Genomic DNA, 14,441 nt, shown 5'->3' with positions numbered 1-14,441 from the left:
TGTGAACCACTCTGTCTTAGTAAGTTTCACTATAAAGGTAAGCTATACACAGAATCAAAGTTAAACAAACAGGTCAATGTGAACTACTCTGTCTTTGTAGGTTTCACTATAAAGGTAAGCTATACATAGAATCAAAGTTAAACAAACAGGTCAATGTGAACTACTCTGTCTATGTAAGTTTCACTATAAAGGTAAGCTATACACAGAATCAATGTTAAACAAACAGGTCAATGTGAACCACTCTGTCTTTGTAAGTTTCACTATAAAGGTAAGCTATACACAGAATCAAAGTTAAACAAACAGGTCAATGTGAACTACTCTGTCTATGTAAGTTTCACTATAAAGGTAAGCTATATATAGAATCAAAGTTAAACAAACAGGTCAATGTGAACTACTCTGTCTATGTAAGTTTCACTATAAAGGTATGCTACACACAGAATCAAAGTTAAACAAACAGGTCATTGTGAACTACTCTGTCTATGGAAGTTTCACTATAAAGGTAAGCTATACACAGAATCAAAGTTAAACAAACAGGTCAATGTGAACTACTCTGTCTTTGTAAGTTTCACTATAAAGATAAGCTATACACAGAATCAAAGTTAAACAAACAGGTCAATGTGAATCACTCTGTCTTTGTAAGTTTCACTATTAAGGTAAGCTATATAGAATCAAAGTTAAACAAACAGGTCAATGTGAACTACTCTGTCTTTGTAAGTTTCACTATAAAGGTAAGCTATACACAGAATCAAAGTTAAACAAACAGGTCAATGTGAACTACTCTGTCTATGTAAGTTTCACTATAAAGGTAAGCTATACATAGAATCAAAGTTAAACAAACAGGTCAATGTGAACTACTCTGTCTATGTAAGTTTCACTATAAAGGTAAGCTATACATAGAATCAAAGTTAAACAAACAGGTCAATGTGAACTACTCTGTCTATGTAAGTTTCACTATAAAGGTAAGCTATACATAGAATCAAATTTAAACAGAAAGTTCCATTGTTGGTTGTTGGTCTCTATTGTCTTAAAAGTTAATATAATCAAGGTAAAACTCATAAAAGGAGATCTTTAAGATATACTTAGTTTTTTGTATACAAAACTTTCAAGAAGTGGATAATTCGGTACCTTTCAAAATAACTTCAAAAAGTTTCCTAAATAGCTTCCTTACTACATCATACTTGTCAAGTAACTTTCTCTCCATGTTTTGATAATGAACCATTAAGGTCATCAAAAGCTCGGGATTTTATAATCTGATCCTTTGTGTTCGTATTATAGTTCCATGAATTTTGAAGTCAAATAGAAAAGTTCCTTCTGGAATGCTACAAATGTTAAGTTTTTTATATGATAAGTTTATTTTGAATCCAAATTAATGATAAAAACTATTTAACAACTCTTTACACAATATTGTGTCACTCTATTAATATGGCTCTATTTATCGTTCCTCTGTATATCGCCACTGAAAAGGAAACACCTGGACTGAGTAATCACAAGTTTGAATATATCTTCCAGAAAGAGAATGACATGTTTTTCATCCTCTCAAATTTATATGAATTAAAACAGTTATTAATCACTAACACAACTAGTTGGTTATATTTCTATAACTTGCAAAAAAATAGGGTAACAACCCTTCCTGTTAATATCTTACTAGAAATCCTGACCTGTTTAGAGCTCAACGCTTCTTTTGAATGATCACCTGATAATATTTGTACTTAGTTTAGTTTCGATTGCCTCAATGGTTCCATTAAAAATGTGTCCATGGAATTAATTATGACTGTCATATAAGTACGGGTCTAAATATCTGTACTACCAGGGTTCATCCACCATTTTCTAACATAATGGAATGCCTGTCCCAAGTCAGAAACGTGACAGTTTTTTTTCATTCGTTTGATATGTTTGTGTACTTGATTTTGCCATTTTATGAAGGACTTTTCATTTTGAAAAAAAGGTAAAATCACAAAAATACTGAACTCAGAGGAAAATCAAATCGGAAAGTCCATAATCACATGGCAAAACACATCAAAAACGAATGGACAAGAACTGTCATATTCCTGACTTGGTACAGGCATTTTCATATGTAGAAATAGACATTTGTGTTACGGAATTTTTGTTATTATACTGTTTGAACTCAAACTTCAGTCTAAAAATGTCATTCCGAAGTTAACTTTTGCTTGATATCTATCAACTTACAGAGCATCACATGAAAAATTTCCACTTTGTTCATCATCACAGGTACAGTTGTAGTCACAACCATCTTCCCAGTTGTCTCCTTGGTGATAAAGTGAACCTTTGTACCAACATCCGGGACCTAACACATAAGATGATATAATCAGATGTCTCGTTATTCCGTCCAAGATGTCTAGATTTAAATTATGCTATACGAATCGCCATGGTGATATACAACCTTGCGTAGACATATAGAGCGATTAAAAGTTCAGCCGACATATATGCTTCCTGAACTGCATATTATTGGATGGTTTTCGTCATATACAAAATCCTTTTTTGCCAAAAAAAAATGTAAAGGAGGCAGTAGTCTAGAAACCCTATTTTAATATCAATCCAATTCATGAAGTGTGAATAACATTAGTTTTCGGATAAAAATAATGTCTATTTTCTGTCACAACAACATTTACATTTTACCTATTGACCGCTTGCAAATTTCATTGCGTAGCATTTGAAAATCCATAAAATAAATCAACTGCAAAATTTGTGCAGTAGAAGAGTTGTTTTATAGCTTTATATAAAAGGTAAAATCACAAAAATGCTTAACTCCAAGGAAAATGCAAAACAGAAATTCCTATTCAAATGTCAAAATCAAAAGCTCAAACACATCAAACGAATGGGTAACATCTGTTATATTACTGACTTGATACAAGCATTTTCTTATGTAGAAAATTTTGATTTAAACCTGGTTTTATAGGTAGCTAAACCTCTCACTTGTATGACAGTCGTTGACGATTCCATTATATTCACAACGATGTGTGAACAAAACATACAGACATAGTAGGTAAAAATGAAAAAAAGAACGTGGTACAGCAGTCAATATGAAAAGTAAAATAAAAAAAACATTGTGTTATAATCATAGTGTAAGTACAATAGCACATAGGAAGTCAAGGATACAAACCATTCACCTTCGCACAATAAAAGAGGGACGAAAGATACCAAAGGGACAGTCAAACTCATAAATCTAAAACAAACTGACAACGCCATGGCTAAAAATGAAAAAGACAAACAGAAAAACAATAGTACACATGACACAACATAGAAAACTGAAGAATAAACAACACGAACCCCACCAAAAACTAGGGGTGATCTCAGGTGCTCAGGAAGGGTAAGCAGATCCTGCTCCACATGTGGCACCCGTCGTGTTGCTTATGTGATTACAAATCCGGTAAATAGTCTAATTCGGTAGGTTAAATTCCTGAAAGGGAAGGGGATTGTAGTTACGACGTAAGGAACATATCCGATATCATTTGTGAAACGGTTATTCCATAACGGTCAACGAACTCGTGATGGCGTCTGTAAAATTTACGAAGGGATGATTTCAACTTCACCATTTGGAACTCTTGGTTTAATAGCTTCCTTGTGAGCAGTAACCCTCTATCAAGAAAATCATGATAGGAAATGCAAACACGGGAATATCGTATCAATTGGGAGATATATACCCCGTATGCAGGTGCTGCTGGAATGTTGCTACTTAGAAATGGAAAGTTCACAATTGGAAAGCTGAAATCATCTCTGTTGTCGTAAAGTTTTGTCTTCAACCGACCCTCATTGTCAATTTTTAGATGTAAGTCAAGATATGAAGCCGACTTAACTGTATATGTAGTATCCTTAATAACATAATAACATAATGACGGGATGTCTAATTTCTGATCCACGTCATAACACGTTGTGTGTAACAAAAGCAAAAATGAAAGACAAGATACAATATTTTACCATAGAACAAAAATACAATGATGGGATGTATTAGTACAGAGCCACGGTATATGTGACCAACAAACACGAAAAAGCATATTGACCAAGCACATTAGCAAAGACAAAAGACAACACAACAATACAGCAATTGTACCATAGAACAATAACACGATGAGATATAGACAGGATGTATAAGTACAGAGCCATGTCAGATTCCCATCACTAATTAGTAAAAGTAATATTCATAAAGATAGATAAACAACGTCAGTACCCAATCATGTATTATATGTGAAGTTGATACAGCAAAGTTAGCAACAATATCTTGTTACCTTCCGATGAACTAAAAAAAAAAAAAAAAAATTTACTTGATACACCCCTTGTGCATAAACTTTCTGCTCAGACGCTGGTGACGTTTTACAAAGTCTAATTGTGAGCTGCAAGCTCTTGTATTCCAACATAAGTTTAGAAATGTATATCCCAAATGCAGGTGATATATTGCTATCAAGGAAAGGGACATTGATAGTTTGTCTGGTTTTTCATAGATTAATATACTGACGTGATTGTATATGTCACATTCGAGGTATAAGTCTAAAACTGAGGCGGATATGAAAATGGAACTCAATCATTAAAGTTTGGAATGTTAATGGAAAGAACATCATCAATATATCTCAATGTGACATTATGGGATCTGGGCTCTTTGATCTTGTTTTTGACAATTGTCTAAATGAACTCCAATTCAAATGAAAATAAGAAAAGTTCTGCAAGGAGAGTTGGACAGTGCGTTCCCATAGGAATGTTGACAATTTGTTTAAAAATATATACCTCAAAACTTAACGTTGTCGATGCGAGACAGCAACATACTGTAAACTAGTGTCTGTCAGGCATAATTGACCTTTTTATTAACTTTTAACAAAATATGCCGTATGATATATCCCAAGCAATACATTGATACCGTGGGCAACCATTTGAATGTTTCAAAGCATTGTGGCTTTTTTTTCTTAAGACGATTTTTCAATTTCATATTGGAAATAGTGGTATACAGGGTTGAAAAAATCAGAAGTTAAAATACATAGGGTACTATTTCGCATAATCTTGATTTAAGAGGTTTTCCATAAAATGAAGTACACCAAAGATTTAAACTCAATGTAGAAAATGTGGAAGTTGTTATAGACAAATACACTATTTTGGAAGGCAAGAAATGGATGGAATTCTAGATATCCATGAGAGGATGTTATTGTGGGAATGAATTAGTGAATAACGATATCAGGTTAGGTTATAGATAATGCATATTTTAAGTTTTTTTTTGTCGTAGAAAACACCGAGGGGTATCAGGATTGAGCATATGAAAAACCGACCGAAGGGAGTCTTTCTTTGAGCAATCCTGACACCCCCAGGTGTGTGCTACGACAAGAAAAACCTTAGAATATGCATTATCTGACTTATATACCGTCAAACAAATAGATTATAAAGATTTTCAAAATTTAGCATCCTATTTTACCGAACAAACTGTGGTTATTCCTTTCTAATGCGTTTAGGTTTAAATACGATCTACGGATCATTTAGATGTGAAATAAAACTCACTAATGAATCTAGATATAAACCCTTTAAAATTATTGTCCATACACAATCAAAATACTACTGTAACTGCATGAAGAAAGAAACAAATGAATTGTTACCATCCGATAACGGTGCGTGACAATTGCAAGACACATTGTAAGTAATTCATTGTACCAACTTAGTTTATGGAAAAGAGAGGGGAATACTTTTTTTTAGTTACGTGAATGTTATTTAATGAAATATAAACATATTTTTTGATAGAGTAAAAGATATACATAAATTTAAGAAAATATAAACAACTGACACGAAGACAAATATAATTGAATGTAGGTTACAGTAGGATTTCCTATTCAGTGTGTATCGTCTTGAACATGCATGAAATATTTGCCACTGGACGTTAAGCAAGCTACCAACAATCAATCAACCTATTCAATGAGACTCAATAAGATTTTTAAAATCTTACATGCTAATATATTAAACTGGATTTATTTTATGAAAGTCTACCTTGAAATTCATCTCACATATATGATAATGTTTCTGTCATGTAGCGATAAGTTAACAAAATTTCACGTTATAGTTGTTTCTGGGCAAAGACAACTACAGTAGGATTTCCTATTCAGTGTGTATCTTCCTGAACATGCATGAAATATTTGCCACTGGACGTTAAGCAAGCTACCAACAATCAATCAACCTATTCAATGAGACTCAATAAGATTTTCAAAATCTTACATGCTAATATATTAAACTGGATTTATTTTATGAAAGTCTACATTGAAATTCATCTCACATATATGATAATGTTTCTGTCATGTAGCGATAAGTTAACAAAATTTCACGTTATAGTTGTTTCTGGGCAAAGACGACTACAGTAGGATATCCTATTAAGTGTGTATCGTCCTGAACATGCATGAAATATTTGCCACTGGACGTTAAGCAAGCAACCAACAATCAATGAGACTCAATAAGATTTTTAAAATCTTACATGATAATATATTAAACTGGATTTATTTTATGAAAGTCTACATTGAAATTCATCTCACATGTTTCTGTAATGTAGCGATAAGTTAACAAAATTTCACGTTATAGTTGTTTCTTGGCAAACGACTTTTTTTTACACCTATCATCGATTGAACTTTAAAAAAATAATTCCTAACTCAGCAACAAAAAACTATCAGACGAATGTAATTTTGAAGTAAATTATAGATTGCATTTTTATCAAGGAACATAATGACCTCAAACAGGTAATTATTTTATGCCTTGGATATGATTCATTGAAACATGGTATCGTCCGGGTTGATTCTGCGAAAGAATAACCTATTGTTCTGAATGAAAATAACTCCATATAGGTATATAAATATCTAGCAACAAGTTATGCGAAATATCTACTACTATGTTATTATCCAAAAAGTTATAACAAAACTTTTGATAACTATTGTATGCACATTGAACGACAAATTTATGTGACGTATATAATTTTTCTGACGTCAGACACTCAAATCAATCCATGTGTTCGTAGATAGTAGATGTTGTTGTGTCCTGTTAAATTGTTATACGATGATGACTGATGTTCCCATATTTTGACTATTTTATTGATTGTGACTGTTTATTTAACGCATCATGTAAATGTAACGGAATTTGATGAGACTGTTATTAAAGTGAGAGGGTTAGCTCTATAGAACCAGGTTTAATCCACCATTTTCTACATTTGAAAATGCCTGTACCAAGTCAGGAATATGACAGTTCTTGTCCATTCGTTTTTGATGCGTTTTGTTTTTTAATTTTGCCATGTGATTATGGACTTTCCAAATTGATTTTCCTCTGAGTTCAGTATTTTTGTGATTTTACTTTTTATTTTTTATAAACTAAACATCCTACTCACCAGTTGATATGACTGTTGGTAGTGACACATTGTCTGGACCTAAAATAACAAACAAATATTAGAAATAATATATACTATTAGCCGCCCGTGTCTTTTTACTAACACCCTGTGCGTTTCTTAAAGACACTCGGTCCTTATTAGCATGTCTATGCGTAATATTTTGTTGCAATACTATAATTTAATCTATCTTCATGTTTCTGAAAAGTTTATTTTTGTGATTTTACTTTTTATAACCTCTTGCTTATCAACATTTACAGCAGGTGTTAAAAATTGTGATTAAAGTTAATCTGTTATATATATGTTCTCTTGGCTTTGCTCAAGATATATGTATGTGCTTAAAATGACAATAAAAATGACAATAGCTAGATATAAACTTAAGCAAACATAATAATCAAGACATGATTGGTAAGCATGACATTACAACAAATCCCTTGAACTTACTTCCCTTAAATGTCATTCTTATCTTTTTATTTTTGCGTTTTGCGTTAAATGAATTATTAATCTGTCTATCTGTACTATGTGGTGTTATTCAGAATCCTCGGACCTGCGACATTTTGAGTTCTTGAAACATATTTAAGACTATTCTTTCAAAGTTCTTAAATGTAGCTGAATTTTCCGCATACATGTCAGTTATAGGGAACTCAATTTGATCATGGATATAGAAGTCAGTCCCTAGTTAACCATAATTCAGCCTCCTGTCACCTCTGTCATCAAGTATCTCGACCCCGTCCTGTCATTTTATGCCAGATCAATATCCAATTGCAGTAAATTGATTTCAAACTAAGTTGTTGATTATTCATATGGGATTATCATTATGAATACCTTAAATTCAAAAGACTGAATAAGTAGGGCCCTATGATTTTGGAGTACTTATACTCAAGCCTTATGTCAATTTGTCCTCATTGCATAGGTATTACTGCTGATTTATTATTATTCGTGAGTTATGTGGGTTTCATGCGTTTTCTTGCCTCAGGCGAACAATGAAAAACAAATTTCTATAAAGTTGTATCCATAATTATGAATAATCACGTAATCAATTATCTACAAAAATGCAAGGTTTTTTGCAAACCATGAAAATTGGTACCAACAAAAATAAAAGAATCTCAGTCTTACGTAATCTGTCGTGTTGTAACCTATCAAACCTATTAGACTTTCAAAACCTTGGCTGATACCTTGCTTTCGGTATTGCAACGTAATGAAATCGTGCCGTTCTGTGATACATTGTATCCTTGCCAATACCTGATGTAACCGTACTAGTACACAGTTCTCCGAAAAACGCCGTATAAATCATTCTGGCCTACGAACAAGTACGGATATATACGGTTTTGATATGGACTAACACGGATCAGTACGGTCTGATACGGTTTAGTAGAGGTAACCGGTGAGATCACGAATCACGTACGAATCACGAACGTATCACCTAATTTGACGTATGACACGAAACGGGATCATTAATTTCAAGTTAAGATGCCTAAATGTTCATGATTATCTCGCTTTAAGATTATAAGTGCATTTTTATTGATAGACCCGCTTACTGGCTGTTGTATTCTTTTTATTCTATATGTTAAGTCACAGAGCATTTTTTGGTAGGAGGGGGATGGGGGCTTATATTTTTTAGAAAAAGATATTTTGATTCTGATTTTGGGAAGAAAAAAAAATTAGATTTGCCTGATAATTTTCGCCTTGTCATATATTAGTCCTGGAACTATTGGCCTAGTAAAAAAATAAGGTTTAAATTTCATACCCAGTCATCAATTTGACAAGTTGAAAAATGACAAATTCTAGCGGAACGTCTGCATATACCTATATGTAGGAAGTGATCCCTCCTTGAGTGCATACATGCAAAGCTTAAGAAAGAATTAAATGAAAATTCAATTATGACGTCCTTATTACGCTTTGTAAACAAAACCGTGATCTAACGAGCATAACAAATATGTTTGACACATGCGCACAAAATTACTGTGTATAATAACGTTATTTCCATCGCTATCCTTTAAATTGTATACATTTAAGCAGCTAGCATAAATTTTTATTGTATAATTTTATGAAAAAAACATATATTTACCCTGCTCATAGTTTTTAAACTTATCAAATATGAACTCCTCGGGGAGGAAACGGGAAAAGCCAAACCATTTTACAGTATTTTCGTACGCTTCGACCTATAAATTACTGTATCCTATTAGAATCGAAATAATTCCTTCGTGTCATGCTCTATGCTCATTTTAACATGGGTAGGCATTATATTTGACCACATTTTACACCTCGCTAACGCTCAGTGTAAAATATCGACAAATATAATGCCTACCCATATTAAAATGAGCATAGAGCATGACATGAAGAAATTATTTCTTAATTTGTATTCATTCGGATCGTTGTTTAGAATGAGCTAAATAACAAAACAAAAAAGAGGGAGATTCCTTGTACTCTTTGTAATAAGGGAAAATATAAATACCGAATAATTAACGATAACTTCATCATGTTCATATATACTATGTGTTCTTTCGCTGAATAAACGATGAATAACCAAATAAGTTATAATAATATCATTTTATAATTCCAGCGTATTTTAAAAGTTCCAATTTTTTTTTCGGCGTACTATTCTTTTTCCCTAAGCTTAACATCAGAAATGATACCAGCAATACCGCATACTAAACGGGGGTTAGGGGAAGACCCTTTGATTCTAGGATCGGAGCTAGTAGATTTTGTAAATATATTTATTGGCCACAGAAAAAAATAGTAATAAATATGCTGGGTTCCACCTTATAAGAATGGTCTCCAAATTATATTTTACAGTAAAATGATACATGTATGTGTAATAAATACTCTTGCCTGTTACTGTAGCAGTTGATTTTTTTCTTCTTCAAAAATTAATAATGTTACTGACCAAATCTGTCAGGTCCACATCCTCAGAATCAAATGATTGCATCACTATGCCATCCTCAAAGATAGATGATCGATACCCGCTATATAAACTGCGTTATAAAATAATATTTAGAAAAGAGACGGGGAAAATGGGGAGAGGGGGGTTATCAAATGTTTATTTTTTTTATTATTATGTGTTGTCCCTTGCAAGAAATTTGCAACAAATAATTAAAAAAAATCATTAATCCCGGACCGACCACAGGCACTTGTCTCAGAAAAAAAATTCATATAAATCTTAATATAACAAGTGTTATATTAATTTAAGGTATACATTTCAATATCTTCTATATGTTTTTCTTTCAAACACATGCCCCTTGGTATTTAAAAGATTGTCCCTAATCATGCTTTTATTCCATGTGACTATTAAACGTGTAAAAGGTGATCACAACAAGTATACATTTATACGTACTGTTTCGTTTTAATCCGTACATAGGCAATTCCGGTATACATGTATATATAAGTTAAAAAATACATAGTCCTATATATCCATCTTTAAACTTGAAATTCCGTATTTTACCACTGTTTTCTAATAAAGGAAACTTTGTGAGGTGTCAAGGGGAATTTAAGTCGATTTTTCAATTTTAATGAGCTTTATCCAATATGAAAATCACTGCTCCCAATACGTTCGTTCGTCATTATTCGCCGGTTCGTGATCTCACCGGTTACCTCTAGTAAGGAGTTACTACGTGTTGCTTGATCCGTGGTCAAACTTTGCGCATGTTCAAAAATTGTCAAGGATATACAAGTACTACTACGTATGACTAGGCAACAAAACGGATATCTACAGATTGTCACGAATGATGCCGGATCATATCCGTAGCCAATCCGGCGTCAGACCCATGAATATGTGACCTAGCTATTATAAGACAAACATTATAATAGAATGCAAAAACTGTAATGCTGCAGATATTTTATACAATTGAAAGTACAATAAATTAGGTTTAAAATAGAACAAAAACTCAAATAAGCAATCTGATCAGTAGTGAAGATCTTCAAGCAGGTAAAACTTCACCAGTAACTAGGACACAATCATCTTTGAAGTTTCTAGTTTTAAACGTGTCTCATGACTCCATCTGCCAACAAAGATGGTCGATACGACTAAACAAAAAACAAAGGGGTAAAATGCAAATTTTTACTGATATTTTTTAAACCATAATAAGCTAAAAGGTAACCAATACTCTGACAGTTGTGCATACTCAGACACTTGCTAATGCTCAACATACTCGACATTTTTTTTTGCAGTCAGATTTTCTTTATTTTCATTACAGTTTTCAAAATATTATACATAACTTGCATGCTACCATTATGTTCTATATCTAGCCATGTCGGCCATTGTGGTTGGCAGTTGGGATAATTGGTCATATGCTAAAACAAGATACCCTAATGATAAAGTTTGACTAAAATTGGCTAATTAGGATAATATTTTTATAAAAGTAGGTAGACGACGACGACACCAGACACATTGTTTACCTTTTCACCGTGGCTACTTACATGTACTATGTCCCTGGATAGTAAAGACATCACCGACACCTGCTTTAGCTGAAAGAAATTCTCAATATTATATTCAATATGACTACAAAGTGTTCATAAATCAGCTAATATGATAATTAAAACTGTGCAACCAAACTGCAGAATAATTAAAATGGGAATTATTGTAGGTATTGATTATTGAATAAGAAAGGGTTCGTTCGAACGTAAGCATCCGATTTTTTGGAAAAACACATACCTCTAAAAGATCCAGTGCTTACTAAAGGCAGTAGTAACATATCGCTGTTAACTAGTGATAAATTGATTTAACTAGAACAAATCCAGGTCAAAAACCAACACTGGATAAACACATCAACTATAAGGCAACCGCTGTTCGAAAGTAATAAATCGATGGAGAAAAAACAAGTCCGGGTTACAAATTAAAACTTACGGAAACACAAATATGGAGAATTCAACGAAACAACAAAGTAACAAACGACAATGCTACTGACACAGAAACGAACTACATTTTCCTGACTTTGTTCAGGACATTTTCAGAAAAAAATGGTTGGTTGAACCTGGTTTTGTGGCTAGCCGAACCTCCCGCTTTCATGGCAACGTAAAATGTAGCACTAAAACGATAACATCACATGACAGGACTACAATACAAATGAATGGACAAACATTCAGGATAGAGAAATTCACAAATTAACAATACAATAGAACATTACGACAAGCTAATAATTATAAAATTATCAGGCTTAACATTAAATATGCTAGACTCGTCATTCATTAATGCACTAATGTCAAAATTGAAAATAAAGCCAAACTATGCGTCATACGACTGTATCAAAGCTACACAAAAGTGTCGTCACAGGTAAATTTCGAAAAGTAGAACATGAATGAAGGCAACAGTAGTATACCGCTGTTCGAAATTCATAAATCGATTAAGACAAAAATAAAATTGGGTTACAAACTAAAAATGATGGAAACACATCAAATATAGGAGAACTTCGACACACCAGAAACACAACATTAAAATGTAACTTACACAGTAACGAACTATAATAAAACAGTGGCCATTTTCCTGACTTGGTACATTTAATAAAACAACCTGGTGGGTTTAACCTGGTTTTGTGGCACACCAAATCTCCCGCTTTTAATATAATATCAAAATGACAATATTATATGATAGAACTGCAGTACAAATAAATGGGAGAACAAACAGGACAGAAAAACACAAGAATAATAGCTAACAAAATATGCCAGGTTTAACATTTAATACGCCATAAAAGAATTGCCTATAGAAAAGAACCGTGACACGTCTCATACCAATGCAAATTTACACTAAGCAAAACAGTCAAAATCAAGAATAAGTTATGTTCAATAATTAAACGATCAAACGACGTAATGACAAACCACAATCTAACACGTTGTAAAACAAGGCCAACAGATCATGATAACTAAAATACACTTTCGCTTGTCTACAAAAAGTAAGAGATAGTAGTGAAACCTCTATTTTTATATCAATCTAGATGTTAATTAGTCATTGTTCATTGTATGTTTTCTTAGTACCCACAAAATGAAGAAAATAAGGTACAATTTATCTAGACGAATCTTTAAAGCAAAATAAAAAATCAAAACTCATGTTGCATCTAAGACTTGTACTTAGCTGTGAAAGTTTACCTAGTTGTACTTGGATTTGAAACTTTACCAAGTCTATAATTGAAGACAAATTACATTGAAGATTTGTATACTGCTCTTATTATAACGGAATAAGAAGCAGCGAGCTGACGAGAATAAATGATAAACAAATTTGTCACCATCTGTCTTAACAATATTTATCGTGGGGTGGTGTCTGTTTCAAATGAAGATGCCAAAGAAAAACAAAATTACAGAAAGTTTACATTCTATAAAAGAAAATATTTTCCATTAGGATTTCATAGGCTTAGGAAGACTCACTATATCCCCAAAGAGCGGAGGTCTGTCCTGGAGCATAATAGAAAGCTGGTTTAAATAAAGACTCACTATATCCCCAATGAGCAGAGGACTGTCCTGGAGCATAATAGAAAGCTGGTTTAAATAAAGACTCACTATATCCCCAATGAGCAGAGGTCTGTCCTGGAGCATAATAGAAAGCTGGTTTAAATAAAGACTCACTATATCCCCAATGAGCAGAGGACTGTCCTGGAGCATAATAGAAAGCTGGTTAAAATAAAGACTCACTAAATCCCCAATGAGCAGAGGTCTGTCCTGGAGCATAATAGAAAGCTGGTTTAAATAAAGACTCACTATATCCCCAATGAGCAGAGGACAGTCCTGGAGCATAATAGAAAGCTGGTTAAAATAAAGACTCACTATATCCCAAATGAGCAGTGACTGTCCTGGAGCATAATATAATGCTGGTTTAAATAAGGACTCATTATATATCCAATGAGCTGAGGTCTGTCCTGGAGCATAATAGAAAGCTGGTTAAAATAAAGACTCACTATATCCCCAATGAGCAGAAGTCTGTCCTGGAGCATAATAGAAAACTGGTTTAAAAAAAGACTCACTATATCCCCAATGAGCTGAGGACTGTCCTGGAGCATAATAGAAAGCTGGTTTAAATATAGACTCACTATATCCCCAATGAGCAGAGGACTGTCCTGGAACATAATAGAAAGCTGGTTTTAAATAAAGACTCACTATATCCCCAATG

The 14,441-nt window shown here is 33.1% G+C and overlaps 1 protein-coding gene across 1 annotated transcript in view; it reads right to left on the bottom strand.

The window, feature by feature from the left end:
* Positions 1–13,814, bottom strand: part of LOC134723876 (uncharacterized) — a 39,980-nt gene extending 26,166 nt beyond the window's left edge. The window contains exons 1-4 of the mRNA XM_063587415.1: positions 13,769–13,814; positions 11,765–11,812; positions 7,352–7,390; positions 2,188–2,305 (exon numbers count right to left, since the gene is read on the bottom strand). Coding sequence (XP_063443485.1) covers positions 2,188–2,305; positions 7,352–7,390; positions 11,765–11,812; positions 13,769–13,804 — 241 coding nt within the window. The 5' untranslated portion in view covers positions 13,805–13,814. The remainder of the gene's footprint in view (positions 1–2,187; positions 2,306–7,351; positions 7,391–11,764; positions 11,813–13,768) is intronic.
* Between the last annotated feature and the right edge of the window lie 627 nt (positions 13,815–14,441).

This window comes from Mytilus trossulus, chromosome 6 (genome assembly GCF_036588685.1).
Source record: "Mytilus trossulus isolate FHL-02 chromosome 6, PNRI_Mtr1.1.1.hap1, whole genome shotgun sequence".
Classification (NCBI taxonomy): Eukaryota; Metazoa; Mollusca; class Bivalvia; order Mytilida; family Mytilidae; genus Mytilus; species Mytilus trossulus.
This window is presented reverse-complemented; position numbering and strand designations above follow the sequence as displayed.